At 34.9% G+C, this 16874-nt stretch overlaps 1 protein-coding gene across 3 annotated transcripts in view; it reads right to left on the reverse strand.

The window, feature by feature from the left end:
- Positions 1-98: 98 nt before the first annotated feature.
- Positions 99-16874, reverse strand: part of LOC144967358 (ubiquitin-protein ligase E3B-like) — a 37737-nt gene continuing 20961 nt past the window's right edge. For all 3 annotated transcript variants that reach the window (XM_078904472.1, XM_078904473.1, XM_078904474.1), the window contains exons 21-31: positions 16688-16787; positions 16140-16259; positions 14271-14348; positions 13292-13390; positions 12403-12510; positions 11118-11255; positions 9365-9489; positions 7953-8135; positions 5094-5205; positions 4478-4570; positions 99-2957 (exon numbers count right to left, since the gene is read on the reverse strand). In XM_078904472.1, coding sequence (XP_078760598.1) covers positions 2766-2957; positions 4478-4570; positions 5094-5205; positions 7953-8135; positions 9365-9489; positions 11118-11255; positions 12403-12510; positions 13292-13390; positions 14271-14348; positions 16140-16259; positions 16688-16787 — 1348 coding nt within the window. In that variant the 3' untranslated portion in view covers positions 99-2765. The remainder of the gene's footprint in view (positions 2958-4477; positions 4571-5093; positions 5206-7952; positions 8136-9364; positions 9490-11117; positions 11256-12402; positions 12511-13291; positions 13391-14270; positions 14349-16139; positions 16260-16687; positions 16788-16874) is intronic.

Raw genomic sequence — 16874 nt, forward strand, 5'->3', positions numbered from 1 at the left:
TTACAAATACCAAACCAACATTATCAGTTGCACCTTTTTTTTTTTTTTTTTTGCAGCATAGCAGTATCAATACATTTTTTTTTTGGACAAATTAGGTATTTACAACCGTTTAAAATAAAATTCTGGAAACAAGAGAGGAGAGCTGGTACAGCCTTTTAAAATAAAACCATGAAAACAAGAGATGAGAGACGATAGGATTATCATACTATTTGAGGATAGGAGGAAAGCGTTCTTTTATCCCTCAACTTGGCTATCATGACAATATGTTATTCTTAAAAGTTAAGCCTTGAAAGGGGATCATGAACTCAACTTTCAGCTCAAACACTTTTCTAAAAGATCCTATTAAATCAATCAAAGATTACTTTGAGACCATTATGACTCTATCTTTCCATATTTTTCTTTTTACAAAGACAAAGTTTTGTCACAAATTATTTCATATTGACTCATAAACATTGAAATCTCAGAACCATTATTAAAAATCAACGGGTTCTCTCCCTTGCTTGCATCAATGCCTAAATGATTGCCAATCGGACATTTCAGGTCACCTTATGACAGCCAAGTAGACCTTTAGAGCATTAGGCTCGAAGAGCAGGAATTATCTTGGTTTTTTATAGCATGAAATGAACAAGACCAATTACTTCCTACCCTTTGGATAGGAATAGGATGTTGGTCAATAGACCAAAGCACTTTCCACCAGATCTAACAGACCATGATACTCAATCACAGTTGGGTTGAGAGTGGGGTCAGAAAATAATCTCTACTTCACCAGGGATTGATCTCAGTCCCTTTGCATTATCAAGTGGTCTATCCCCTATTTCAGCTAGACAACCTAAAAATTAATAAGGTTTTGGTTACCTGCAAATGTTTGTAGTCCCTCTCAGCATTAATTGAATTTCTTTCAAAATGGAATGGATGACATAAAATTAAACCAAACATGTTTGTTTTAAAGGGTTTTACGGCGCTTGCAACACATTAAGGTCATATCAGCGCCAGTAAAAAGGAAGAAAATTGGACAGTTAAAACATTCTAGATGTACAATTAAAAGGACTTGAGGAAAAAGTAAGACATAGGGGAAATCCTTCAAATAGGGAACAGATGTAGATTCCACTTAGTTTGAGATCAGCTAAAAGTCTCACCCAGACACCAGCACAAGATCTCACTAAAAGAAATAGACTCAAATGTTTACAAATCATATGTTTAAAATTAAAAACAACAGTACATAACAAGGAAAAAATATCATCTCCCAAAACCATAACTATACATTTGACTGTTTCCCTCCCAGCCAAGGACTCCGGCCAGGGTCAGGACAAAACTAAGTAATCTCATTCCAAGATAAAGACAGAAAGCAATTGGAAAACAGATACAGGGGGATAGAAGAGACAGCAAGTACCTCCCCGCCCACTATGGGAGGTCGGGAACCCCACCCAGCAAAACATGCTTTATCATATGTCAATGTATTAGAAAATGATTTTTCTCTTGTACCTATCAATCTACCATTGTGGTTTAAAAATAAATTGGACTTTAATAAGTGGCGTTTTGCGCTTGTCACTCAGTTAATTTTGCAGCTTTGTGGTCTTGTGTTATGACGCTCACCTTCGAACTGGAAGGTCCATGGTTTGGGTCCTGCTCTGAGCAGCACATAGTTGAGACCTTGGAAAAGGCTCTATACTTACATTCCTTACCCTACTCAGATGTAAAATGAGTACATCGCCATTAACAGCATTGTCACTGTCTTTTAATATCACCAAATAGGTGTCATGCCTCATCCTATATGTTAAGTGTTGCTGTTGTCTATGGAGCTCTTGTAAAGTGCTTTGAGCATGTTTAGTGGATATTGTTCAGTTTTCTTGTTTTGTTTATTCCTAACAATTTTCTGGGCATCATAAAGGCCGACAGTTTTAAAAAATACAATCAACTGAAATAAAAATTATGTAATTCATTAATTTCTTTACTTTTTATCATCATCCACTTTTCCGAGTTAATATTCAAAGAGTTGTAGCTTTATTGCACAATTGTTGAAGTTCCCAATAATTATTAGACTTCCTCTAGCCCACAAAAGTCAAGAAAGGTAATCTGCGATAGCATGATTTTTAAAACGAATTTGGTCTTTTCATGTAGTAGTGGATAGCTCAGGTTGTGGCATGGGCATCTCTCTCTCTCTCTCTCTCTCTCTCTCTCTCTCTCTCTCTCTCTCTCTCTCTCTCTCTCGTGGTGAATGCGTGGTCAGTTGTAATATACCTTATTGATTCTTCTGTATTTTTTCCATTTTTTATGGTGCATACCACATGCAAAACACCAATACTCCAGTATTGGTTTAACCCAACTTATGTTGATTGCCTCACTGATGACACATACAAACTAACTGCACAAAGAGATCAATCTCAAGATGAGAAAGGTGTGTATTATTACATAAACGATTCAATTAAAGACACACACACACACACACACACACACACACACACACATATATATTCATATACATGTGAAAAATACAATGAAATTTGAACACAAGAAAGACGTGTGTCTTTAAGCAAACATATTATTTATAAGTTATAGTGGCCGGATGAATATGTAATAACACAAAGGGTGCTCTGAAATATCCACTGAGACTGAAAGCATGAATATTAAATCACTTTGAATCAAATATCAGTTAACTTAAAATACTTATAGCCGATAGAAGAATATATACAGAGAAAGACACATTGTTTAGTTGTTATGGTAACAATTATTCCAAAATGGAGAGCAGACTGTTGGTGGCATAGTCGTCAAGATATTTCAAATCCAGAATGTGAGTGAATGGCATAACGTAGCTTCTCTCTTAAGATTGACTTCTTAGAGTAGTTGGGCAGTTTGAGCAAGTTGAAACAGGTGGAAGATGTGGGTAGTCGCCCCCCTGCATCCTTTTTCTTGATGTTAAAGAAACCTTTGAGGACTGAACCAACAGTGTCTCCAGTGTCCTAAAAATAAAATGTTAAATTTTGAAAAATTGAAGTGGAAAAAAAAGCATATTCATTTCTTCTATTTAAAAAATGACAAATTTCAACAGAACCATACTGGAACATAATGTACGAGTAAGTAAAAACTAACTTTACTTAAAATTCACAACCTTTAAAAAATCTTTGATGGCATCAAGAATAGTAACATCTAAAAGACTAGAGCATTTATATAGCGCAATATATCCACTAAACTTGCTCAAAATGCTTTCCAAGGGGCAGCTTGCGAAATAGCAACACTTACAATGTAGGACGAGACAAAGCGTCTGTTCCCAACAGAGATAATGCTGTTAATGATCAGGTACTCATTTTACACCTGTGTAGGGTGAAAGAATGTAAAGAGCCTTTTCCAAGGACTCAACTATGCGCTGATCGGATCTTGAACCTTGGAGAAGGCCAGTGTCATTCCACAAGACTACATAGCCGCACATCTAAATGCTGTCTCACTAAGTCTCATCTGTTACAGGATCAGTAAAATAACTCTAGGTTTACTTTCGGAATGATTTGATTTGGACCAGAAAAATGAGGACACAACACATAGCATTGAGTCGTGACAAGGACTCACTATATATTCTCATAACAAAGTATTAGATCTGTCTCCTCAGTTCTTAGTTCTAGTGTTTGCTATTTGGCTTTGCAGTATCAAGAACAAATCATTTTGATAATGTCCATGAAATGGAAAATACTTATAATTATGCATCAAAAGCAGCGTTTGATGAGCTATGCCCACTCATCGCAAAGGAAATCATTATTTGAGAGAACATAGAATGGTATTGCGTTGAAATACAAATACTAAATAGTTGAAGACTATATAATACTGCGTTATCTCTCTGATAGCAATCGTTAAAAAATTAGAGAGAGAGAGAGAAAGAGAGAGAGAGAGAGAGAGAGAGAGAGAGAGAGATTTATTTTGTTTTTAAGGGTTTTACGGCGTTTGCAACACATTTAGGTTAAATCAGCGCCAGTAAAAAGGAAGAAAATAGGATAGTAAAAAGTTCTAGAATTACAATTAAAGCACCCAAGAGAAAGTAAGACAAAGGGGAACTAGGAACAAATAGGGATCAGATGTAGATTCCAAGAGCATACCACCAATATACTTAGTTTGAGATCACCTATAAGTCTCATCCGGACACAAGCACAAAATCCAACAAAGAGGAACACACTCAAATGCTTACTACATTATACATTAAAAATAACAAATATAATAATACAAAACAGAGAGATGATTTACAAGGAAAAAAATATCATCTCCCAAAACAATAACTATGCATTTGACTGTTTTCCTCCCAGCCAGGACCAGGACAGAACCAAGTAATCTCATCCCAAGACAAGGACAGAAAGCATGTTGGAAAACAGATATAAGGAGATAAAAGACACAGTATGTACCTCCCTGCCCACTAGGGGAGGTCAGGAACCCCACCCAGAGAGAGAGAGAGAGAGAGAGAGAGAGATAGTGTGTGTGTGTCAGATAAGCAAAGACCTACCTGATCATCGCTGACCTCCACACAACGGATAGAAAATGGAGGTTCCAAATGGGCAAATCCCAACAATGGTGGTTTGGAACAGCTTGTCACAAACTGGGGACATGGTAAAAGATACATCTGGTTTGAATATAACTTCTAAAAAAACAACAAAAAAACAATATTAACACGAAACATTGAATGCTGGGTGCGAGTTATAACGTTTATTGATTTTTTTGTTTGTGTTAATACATTTTTTTCAAGTCTTTGCTGAATCCAAGTTTGGTATATCAGAGTCACACTGTACCCTTCAATAGCTGTACACAAAATGCCTTGAAGTATATGATCAATGAGGAAACGAGGTGGACCTAAGGAAACCTGGGGAAGAACTGTATAAGAAAAAGAACTAAAAGCCCCGGGCCTCAGCCTCAGCCTGCAGACAGCAACCCATGCAGCAAAAGACAGAGAACATTGCCAATCACGTACATGAGTGAGTGAGTGAGTGAGTGAGTGAGCGTGTGATATCATCATTAATATTAGTCAGACAGGCCACACTGGTTGATGGTATTATGATGGAAGCTAAAATCTATTTAACCTCGTATTATTTATTAATGCATAAGCAAACGTTTCCTATTCTTACCTTTAAAAACAGTCCCTTCTCACTGGCATCCAAATCATTTTCCACGATATTCCACAACCAATTGATGACTTTGTGGTTATTGTGGTAGCCTCCATGGTATTGGGTGTGGCGTCTGAAAAGGTTAATATAAAAAACAAGCCTGTTTATATAATATTGTTGCTACCATTTTTAGTCAATTATATCATACTATTCACACAAAAAAAAAACAACGAAAATTTAAAAAAAATAAATAAATAAAATAAAATAAAATTTATATATATATATATATATAATCACGTGCGAAATTTTCAAAATCCTCATTTCAAAGTGCAAATATAAATCTCTATACATCAGGGGCATAGCAATCCCTTTACCATATATTTCAATTGTTCTCTTACAACTTTATGTCATTTTACCACCCATAAAAAAGGAAGATTATATATCAGCACCTGTAAGCACAAAACAAATTGAAAAACAAAGGGGAATTGTTTTAATAGAGAACAGAAGAATTGTGTTACCCATGACTCAGCTTCTCACTAGCTCATTTACCTTGACTATATTCCATTCTTCTTATGACGGTATTTCTTCCCTAAAATTACTCTCTATTGCTCCGAGTGACCAATATGATTTTTTTGCCATTATTTATATGTCTTTAGTTTGACTTCTGACTAACACCATAACATTGTTTTTTTTGTTTCCTCCGCATATATCTCATCTTTATTCTCTTCATTTTCTTTCCATTGACTTGCTCATTAAGGCACCCTTGGTTTTAAGTTTCTCATCTGGTTGAAAATATCAAGCTATGTTGAATGTGTGGCCAATAATAATAATAATAATAATAATAATAATAATAATAATAATAATAATAATAATAATAATAATAATAATAATAATAATAATTATAATAATACTAATAACAATAATAATAATAATAATAATAATAATAATAATAATAATAATAATAATAATAATAAATTGACCTTTTATATAGCGCAATATCCACTAAATGTGCTCAAAGCGCTTTACAAAGGGTCCCTGATCAACAGCAACACATAACATGCAGAACGACGCCTGTAAGGCGATATTACAATTTTTTTCCAACATAGACAACGCTGTTAACGGCCAGGTACTCATTTTACACTTGAGTATAGTGAGAGATGGATGACAATTTTTTTTTTAAATCCTCTGACTTCGCCATGTATCTTTGGGTGAGACACTACACACATTTCCTCATTCCACTCAGTTCAGGTGTGGATGAATAGCTGACTATAGTCAGTGATGGATAATGTAAGAGTGCTTGTACAAAAAAGATGTCTTACAGGTGACTCGTAGAGTACAAATGAAAATTAGTTCCATATGGCCTGCTATGGGGATAAATAGAGTCATGTGAAGTGTATTGAGTGCGCTATGTGGTCTAGTGGTATGACACTTGCTTTCGGATCGGAAGGTCCTGGGTTCAAGCCTCGCGCTCGGTGCATAGTTGAGTCCTTGGAAAAGGCTCTTTACTCACATTCTCTCACTGTACTCAGGTGTAAAATGAGTACCTGGCCGTTAACAGCATTGTCTTTGTCCAAAAAATTGTAATAATATCGCCTAACAGGCGGCATGTCCCGTCCTACATGTTAAAAGTTGCTGTTGACCAGGGACCCCTTGTAAAGCGCTTTGAGCACATTTAGTGGATATTGCGATATATAAAGCTCAATTTTAATTTTAATTATTTTTTTAAATTGAGAATAATGAATCCTGCTGGAAATATGGTATATAAATAAGATTCCAAGAAGGAGGAATGAAGTCAAATGGTGACGACATTGCTATCATTACATTTAATATATAAATAGTAATAACATGCTGAAAATAGAAATTTTACAAGGAAAAAAAATTGTCCTATCTCCCACAAAAACAAAATATCCACCGTTTCCCGCTGAGAATGAGAGTTCTAACAGGAACCTGACAAAGTCATATCATGGTTTTATACCCAGACCTACCTTCTTGGGATCTTATCTATAGTAGTAATAATTATAATAATAATAATAATAATAATAATAATAATAATAATAATAATAATAATAATAATAATAATAATAATAATAATAATAATAATAATAATATAATAATAATAATAATAATAATAATAATAATAATAATAATAATAATAATAATAATAATAATAATAATAATAAATTGAACTTTTATATAGCGCAATATCCACTAAATGTGCTCAAAGCGCTTTACAAAGGGTCCCTGATCAACAGCAACACGTAACATGCAGAATGACGCCTGTAAGGCGATATTACAATTTTTTCTGACATAGACAACGCTGTTAACAGCCAGGTACTCATTTTACACGAAAAATTCAAAACTTTTACTAAATTTTGGCTCCAATTTCAGAACCTCGTGAGCATCTCTAAGTCATTAAAACTTATTGAAAATGAAAGTTGATGTTAGACTACATAACGTTAAGGATTTTGAAGTGTTAGTTACTAATCCTTGTGATGGTAAATTGTAGATTTTTAAAGTTAACTATGGTGACTACAATTTTTATCTCCTAAAAATTACGAATTTTTCGATTGTCGAGCAGGCAGGTCTGCATACCAGAAGATGGACACAAAGACACAGAAAATAACAAAGGTGGACTGTTGAAGAAACCTGAGTCCAATAGACAAACTTCCCCCTAAAAAAACAAACAAACTAGATCTTATCCTTTTGTTGTTTTTTATTCCTTCCTTCATCACTTTGAAGCCATAAATTAGTGCAAAATTTACATATCTTCTTAGCTGAAATCAAATGATCCAATTGTACATTTAAATGTTTCTTATATTCAAATGGTTCTTGCCTTGCCGTTCATTCTTTCATTTTTCTCTCTTGATATTCCTCACTTACCTGAGATCTGTCATGTCGAGGGTTGTACAGTCGCCAGAAATCAGCTTCTGTAACTCTGGAGATGAGAACATGCTCAACCAATCGGGAGTCACAACCGACTTAAATCCACGGACAAAGGCAAGAGTTTGCTCCCTTATCTGTCTGTACATCCTGAAGTGGGCCATTAAGTGGACATAGCGAATTCTGGATGGAAAAAAAACAATCAACAATGTTAAATTAGAGTTATATATTAGGAATTGTTTCTGTTATTGGCTGAAGAAGGGTTTTGAGCCCATAACGTTCCGTGCTTGGTGTATTGTTCTAATTGGAAGCTGTTGTATTCATTTTTATTCATTAATTTTTACAGACCACAGCTTCTAGCAGCTTAATATCACTTTGTACTTAAAAAGGTGCAGTGAGGCAACGCCATGGTCTTCACTTCATAGGTAACATTATATATATAATGTAAAAGCACAATTCTCTTTCATGATTTGGTGTGTTCTTTTCTAGTTTGGAAGATAATATTGAGACATGATCTTGGCATAAGAGCTTTAATCTTTAAAATCAGCGAGTCTGACCTTGAATGTAACCACCAATGACAAATAATGAAATAACTAAACAGTCAAACAGTCAGTTTAAGGGGAAATTGAATCCTAAGATCTAAAGATTTTGTCTCAAGGTTCATGACCTTTGGGGGTCCTGGTAGCTCAGTTGGTAGAGCACTTGCTCCACATGCAAAGGGACCAAGATCAATCCAAGGTGCAGTAAAAAAGAAAAAAATTGAGCTTTTATATAGCACCATATTCACTAAACATGCTCAAAGCGCTTTACAAAGGATTCCTGACCAACAGCAACAGGTAACATGTAGAACGAGACATTATGTTTTGTTTTAAAGGACTGTATGACACATCCGACACGTTTAGGTAATTTCAGTAGTAAAAAGGAAGAAAATGGGATGGTAAAAAAATTATATATTTACAATTGAAAGCACACAAGAAAAAGTAAATAGGGAACAGATGTAGATTCCCAGAGCAAACTATCAGTGCACTTAGTCTGAGATCACCTTAAAGTCTCATCCTGATGCAAGCACAGGCCCCCACTAAGAGGAATACACTATATAAAACAAAAAATAATACAGTGCATATTTCTCAAAACAAACATTATACATTTGACTGTTTCCCTCTCAGCCAAGGACTCAGGCAATGGAAAGGACAAAACCAAATAATCTCATTCCAAGACAAACCAAAAAAACTAATTGGAAAACATATATTATAGAGGTATAGAAGACACAGTAAGCAAACTCTGCCCACCAATGGCTGCCTGTTTACTAAATGGAGGGAGAAAAAAAAAAGAGTAACTAAAACTTGACTGGAATAAATAATAAGATCTGAAAATTATCAAAATAAAAACTGTTTTTATCAATTTCGACTCACTTGTTTTCATTATTGACCTGAATAGCCTTTCCTCCAGGCACAAGCTCATGAGTAACAATACGACCGAGAATGTCTTCATCAAGGGAAAAGGTCAACTCCAGGTCGCACACATCTCCGTCATAGTGCTAAGAATGAATTTGAAATTAAAATGGTTAGATGCTTTTCTATTAACTATTCTCACATTTAAAATATTGCAGAAAAACAAAACAAAACCACTTAATCTCCTGTTCTAAAAGCATATTTTCCTTATTCATGGATTAAGACAATTAAAATTTAAAAAGTGCATAACATATATAAAATGATGATTTAAGGTAGAGATATTTTTCCTTTCAACACCAGATTCTCCTGACACATCATTCATCCGACCTGTCGACTTGAAAATTTTAAAATTCATAGTTTTTAACAGATAAAAATAGTTGTTGATATTGATATGATTGACCTTATTTATAGGTCAACAATTTACCCTCAAGAGGATTAAATAACACTTCGAAAGGCTCTTTACTAACATGCATTCACCATATTCAGGTGTAAATTGAGTGCCTGGCTGTTAATAGCATTGTAATCACCTAACAGGTGTCGTGTCTCATACAACATGTTAACTGCTACTGTTGGCTAGGGACCCTTATAAAGCACTTTGAGCATGTGTAGTGAACATTTCGCTGTATAAAAAGCTCAAATTCAAAGTTGGTAGCTGCCATGCAGGTGAGCTTTTTCCTTCCTGCTTCCCCATAGTTATCTCAACTCTTTCCTCCTCATAATAACATGTTCCATGAATGTGCATAAGAGGCTGCGCCAATAGGTCGTTTTTTGAACATATTCCAATATAAAGTTATTTTGAGAAGCTAAGGAAAAAATTTATTTTCGTTTAATAATAATAACAATAATAATAATAATAATAATAATAATAATAATAATAATAATAATAATAATAATAATAATAATAATAATAATAATAATAAAATAATCATAGTAATAGTAATAATAATAATAATAATAATAATAATAATAATAATAATAATAATAATAATAATAATAATAATAAAATAATAATAATAATAATAATAATAATTCGCGGGGGTGAAGTGGCTGAGTGGTTAAGGCATTGCACTGTGATCCGGATGACCTGGGTTCGAGCCCTGCTTCAGGCACTTTCGTTTTTTTTTTCCTTGAGCAAGATTATTAACCCCCAATTTGCTCACTTGGACAACATGGGTGATTCCTGTTGACATCAGACATCTTGTTTGATGAGTTATCTATATTCCTTCGTGGAATGCCTAGGCGACGATATCTTATGATATCGTGGTGCAAAAGGCATAATGTTTTTTTAAAATAATAATAATAGTAGGCATGTTTCTATAGCACCTTTCATCGAAACCTCAAGGCGCCTAAAAAGCAACAAGAAATTGTTTACCCAGAATACAATAACACTGTGAGACCAAATCAATCAATATCAAAACAATAAGAGCATAATGAAGGCATCAAAAACATCAATACATAAGTCACATAAAATACATTAAAAAATTCAATCAAGTAAGTATTTAGTGAAAAGATACATTTTTTGAAAATATCTATAGAGCTCGAAAAATCTTATAGACTGAGGGAGATTGTTCCATATTGTGGGTCTGAATTTCATGCAAGACCTATCACCAAAGTATTTAAGTTTACTTTTAGGAGATGCTAACAATTTAAAGTCATGGGATCTAAGATTTCTCAGAGGTTCAACTTGTGTACATCAACGCGTAAATGTTCATACCTTGATGTAACTCAATGACTTGGCTAATTCCATGTCCAAGGATGGTAACTCATCTAAACTGCTGTATGTGGCGCTTTGCAGATGACCAAGGATTTGAGTCAGGAAAAATGGAGCAAACGGAACATCCACTATGATACCCTGGGAGAGTATTTAGATAAAAACAAAAAAATAAAATAACACAAATAAGATAAATCGTCTCAAATTTCCAACTATCTTTTACATCTTTTTCTTTATTAACTCTTTCAGCACTATTGTCCGCACTGTGTGGCCAGAGCAGAATCTGTTCTACTGGCCAATGGCCTCACAGTTTGGCCAGTCTTGAAAGGCAAAAACAATAATGTAATCCAATCTACTTTCTACAAAAGTACCATAAATAAAACCAGTGGTATCCTTTCTTTCATCAGAACATTCAATTGGCCCTGGGGGGGGGGGGGGGGGGGGGGGGGGGGGGAGGGGGGGTATTTTAATTGAGATTTTGAACCGAATTTGAATGTTGCTTTGTCTTAGCTTGTCATTCTCATGCTGCCTCAATCAGGTGTCAGCCATTTTGTGACGAAAATGCGAATATAGCTTCAGCGCTGAAAGAGTTAAGTCTATTTAAAACATCTACTTAGTTGTAATGAATCTATAACTGGTATTAAAATAAGTAATAAAAATAGATATGAACATTTATATCTAAAAATTCCACGGATTTACCATGCTCAATGCGCTTCACAGTGTTTCATTTATTTACCCAGCTGGCCATATGGAAACCAGATTTTCATTTAATGCAGTACTAGTCGCTTGTTAGGCATTCTTTTAGTACTAATACTCTTACAATATCTGTCACTAGTTATAGCTAGGTACTCACTCATTCACACCTGAGTTGAGTGGGGTAATCTGTGTTAAGTGCTTTACCCAAGGACAAAAAATTAGAAAAAATAAATCTCGACTTCACCCATGATTATTCTCTGTCCCTTTGCATGTGAAGTGAGTGCTCTACAACTGAGCTATCAGGACTCCCAATTGCAGATAATAATAATAATAATAATAATAATAATAATAATAATAATAATAATAATAATAATAATAATAATAATAATAATAACAATAATAATAATAATAATAATAATAAATAATAATAATAATAATAATAATAATAATAATAATAATAATAAAGTACTCTTCTAAAGTACTATATGCTGAAATCTAAAAGCGCTTATTTAATATTACAAAGTAACAGATGGTGGTTCTGTAAGTGATTACATTACACACATTGAAAATCCCTTTGAACGTCAGACTTTACCTCGTAAACAGCCTTTGCCAGCATCTTTCCTACAAACTCAAAAAGGGCCAGATGGCTTTCCTGAATATGAGAGGTGGATGACGGGTAAAGTTTTTGTTGGCTGGTCACCTGGTAAAAGATAAAGGTATTCACGTAAGATGTGGGGAAAAAAGAAGAAATACGACAAAGGCCTCATTGTACGTTGGCTAAGTGAGAACTCGCTCTATCTCTGACTATCTGTCTGTCTGTCTCTCTCTCTCTCTCTGTCTCCCTTCCTTTGCCTATGTATTGTCAAAAGTGAGCAAATTGGGAGTTAAAAATCTTGCCCAGAGAAAAAACAAAAATTGTTTGAAGCAGAGCTCGAACCCAGGACCTTCCAGGTCCCAGTGCAATGCCATAACCACTCGCCCACTTCACATCCCCCCCCTCCCCACTCATGGTTTAAAATAAACAAATAAAACAGGTACTCACAGGAGAATGAGTTTGAAGGGGAAAAAAACGGTTTCGTTGGAAAAATAGGCATTCCAGTGAAAAAAACATTTAACTCACAGACACTCTCATAGAGATAAATCTTCACAAAATGAATGTAAAAAACTAGAGTATTTATATAGAGCAGTATCCACTAAACATGCTCAAAGCACTTTACGAGAGGTCCCTGACCAACAGCAACACGTAACATGTAGAACGAGGCATGAATGCCTATTAGGCGATAGTACATTTTATTTTGACAGAGACAACGCAATTCAGGGTCAAGTACTCATTTTACACCTGAGTATGGGGAGAAAATGTAAGTAAAGAGCCTTTTCCAAGGACTCAACTATGCACCGAGTGAGGTTCAAACCCAGACCTTCCGATCCAAAAGTGAGTGTCATACCACAAGACCACATAGCCGCAACAAGTCCATTCTTACCTTGAACAGATTGAGGTAAGGATCGAAAACACGAGTGATAGTTTCTTCCAGGAATTCTTTAAACACACCATCCTGATCAATACCAGCCTCATCCAAACCCTGAAAATGGTTCAAGAAGATATAAGTTTAAGTCAACATAAACTAAATTCATTAACAATGTAAAAGAACACACAAACAAAAACAAATATCATTAGATAAAAATGCCATCCCCCTCCAATTTGTTCTGTCCCCTTAGATTCTCTAATAAACTCCTTGCTGATATTCAAAAAGTAATGAACAAAAATGAATATCAAACGGAACGTTTCAGGCTCAAAACCCTTGTTTGTTTGTTTTGTTTTAAAGGGTTTTAAGGGTTGTTTTTTTTTATTATGTCATATCAACGCCAGTAAAAAGGAAGAAAATTGGATAGTAAAAGCATTCTACATGTACAATTAAAAGGACTTGAGGAAAAAGTAAGACAAAGGGGAGTGGTAAAAATAGGGAACAGATGAAGATTCCAAGAGCACACTATCAGTGTACTTAGTTTGAGATCACCTAAATGTCTCACCCAGACACCAGCACAAGATCCCACTAAGTGGAGTACATTCAAATGTTTACAAATCATATGTTAACATTAAAAAAAAAAATACAGCACATAACAGAGAGATGATTTACAAGGAAAAAAATATCATCTCCCAAAATTACATACATTCAACCGTTTCCCTCCCAGCCCAGGGTCAGGACAAAACTAAGTAATCTCATTCCAAGTCAAAGACAGAAAGCAATTGGAAAACAGATATAGGGGTATAGAAGACACAGCAAGTATCTCCCTGCCCACAATGGGAGGTTGGGAACCCTTCCCAGACTCAAAACCATTCTTCTGCCTACAACAAAAACTGATATGCAATGTTATTTTTTCTAACTAGCCTGTCTTGTTGGCCTTCATCATTATTCAACAAAAGACAATAACAACAACACCATCAAAAAATTGAAAAGCTACCTGTTCATTCACAAATTTGACCCGAATTATTCCTTTCAAAGATCTACTTGGGAGTTGGGCAAGCTGCCTGTAGCCATCCTGAAAACATTGAAAAAGGGGTATAAATTGTCAGTTTTTATCAATGAAAAATAAATCAGATTAGAGGATAGTGAATAAAAATTAATAAAACTTTATCAATATCTTTATAAAATTTCATAATAAATACCAAACACAACATAATTAGAGGCAAGGGGCCCAGCAGTATATTCTTGGGCTGGGTTTTAGTTCCACTTGCAACTCTGTATGGCCTTAAGCAAGTCACTTTACCATTACCTACTGGGATGCTGTCCTTTTGGCAAAAGTGGTTCCCACTAAGGGATTAATAAAGTATACCATATAGAAACACACAATACACAGATTCACACTGCCATTTAAACTCAAAATAGTTTCTCTTCTCCACGCGTGTCCCAGAATTGCACCTATCATTGCTTTTCCATTCATTGTGGCTTGTACTCTTAAGCATGTAGTCGGTCAGCTGTCTCCAAGTATGGCTATCCTCTGCGGCGCACATGAAGTTTGCATTGCTTTTAAAATCACATTTGGCTATTATTCTGTCTTCCTCCTGCTCTCTACCCTTGGATCATCCCAGACTTACCAACTTTTCTATTCTGTCTCTTCTCCACGCGTGTCCCAGAAACTGTACCTGCCTCTTTCTGATGGTATCTATCGATATTCTTCCCTTTCTCACCTTCACCAACACTTCCTTATTCGTATACTTGTCTGTCCATGATAACCTTAACATTCTTCTATACACCCACATCTCAGATGCCTCTAACCTCCTCGTACATTCTTTGTCAAGCGTCCACGTTTCACAACCATATAACCTTATAACATATACTTCCACTAATTTTGATTCTGGTCTTCACTTTATGTTGTTGTTTGACACAACTGGACACATTATAAAACACATTTTTTGCTATTGCTATTCTTTGTTTTATATCCTCTATGTCAAGTGTATTATGGGTGATGATAGTGCCTAAATATTTAAATTTCTTTACCTGTTTGACGGACTCTCCTTTACTTGACAAGTGAAAGGTCGTGTTGTTGTCATTATGTGAGACCACCATGCAATCGGTTTTCTTTTTCAATTGCATCATGGGACTTCACTTACGATTTAGTCTCACATTTCTTAAGCGACCTCATCTCTATAAGACTTTACTGACATCAAACTATTCAAAAGTCAAATAAAGTCTTATCTGCCAAATTTTCTTTTAGACAGTAATTACTAATTACAAGTATTGCTGCCTACATGGTAATTGTTGTCACCAACCATTCTCTGATTGGAGAGATGTCACTGACGAAGGGCGTAGTAATCTTATCCCCCTCACACTCACACTTTTCACCCCATCCTTTCTTAAGATTAATTGTGGTCTAAATTCTTCTTTGATGATTCATATACGCCTGTAACAATAAATCAGCTGTCTGGTGGTGGTGATGTTGGTGGTGATGATTATGGTAGTTATAGTGATGGTTGTGATGATGATAATGACGATGATGATGGTACTGATGATTATGATGGTGATGATTGATAATCGATAATGATGGTGATGGTAATGATTGATGATGACGATGATGATGACAATGATGATGATGATGACGATATGTTTTTTTTGTTTTTTTCTAGAATGTTTAAAATACAATAAAAATTGTAAAAATAGTTCGAAATTAGGAAAATCATTAATGAGAAAAAAATATCAGGAATTTCTCAATAAAATCGGGAGAGTTATCAGGTTTGACAATGAGAAGAAAGAGTTTTAAAAAATAATCAATGACTGAGCGATGAGAAGAGAAATAAAGGTTATACTGATCAGTAGATGATAAATCATTCACCTCTACGATGCGACTCCGGTGCACAGTAATAAGAGTAGATTGTGTTGAACTGCAAGATGACTCTGTCAATCCCAAAGCTTGTTTTTCCTGTAGTACATTCTTTCTAAAGATGACGACACGCTGAAACATTAAAATATGTAATAAATAAAGAAAAGAATTAAAATTAATATTAAATATTTTAAGAGGAAATATACTTTCTCTACCTCCATTTATCGGTCTACATCCAAATTAATTAATTGCCTTTTGTGAACTGGGGCAGTGTGGCACAGTGGTATGGTCTTTACTTTGTATCCAGATGGTGCTCAGTTCGACTCCCTACCACAATGTGTGACCTTGAGAAGTCACAACCTCCTCTCATTTTGAAGCATTGCACTATGGCTGATGCCTGAGTTATTCCAGTCTTCCCTTGGAACAGACCTCGAAGACAAATCTCGCCTTGGATGAATAAAGGGAATTTTATTTTTACTTTCGTCTTTTCAATTTTTATCCGAATGAAATATCTTGCAAACATTATGTTTATAAAGTTCATGAAGAAAAAGAAAATTTACCTCATTGAATGGAATGATATGGGGTACTCGCTGCATCAGAAACTTGGCAGATTTGCCCTCTTTCTCAAGCTCTGATAAGAAAATACTTGGCTTCACCTCCCTATTGGATGCAATTATAAAGACAACTAAAAAATCGTATGCGACAAACGTAATATCTAATATAAGGTTGGGCAGCTCTATATATCTA

This window comes from Berghia stephanieae, chromosome 3, assembly GCF_034508935.2.
Source record: "Berghia stephanieae isolate SIO BIC M18660-M18661 chromosome 3, UCSD_Bste_1.3, whole genome shotgun sequence".
NCBI lineage: Eukaryota > Metazoa > Mollusca > Gastropoda > Nudibranchia > Aeolidiidae > Berghia > Berghia stephanieae.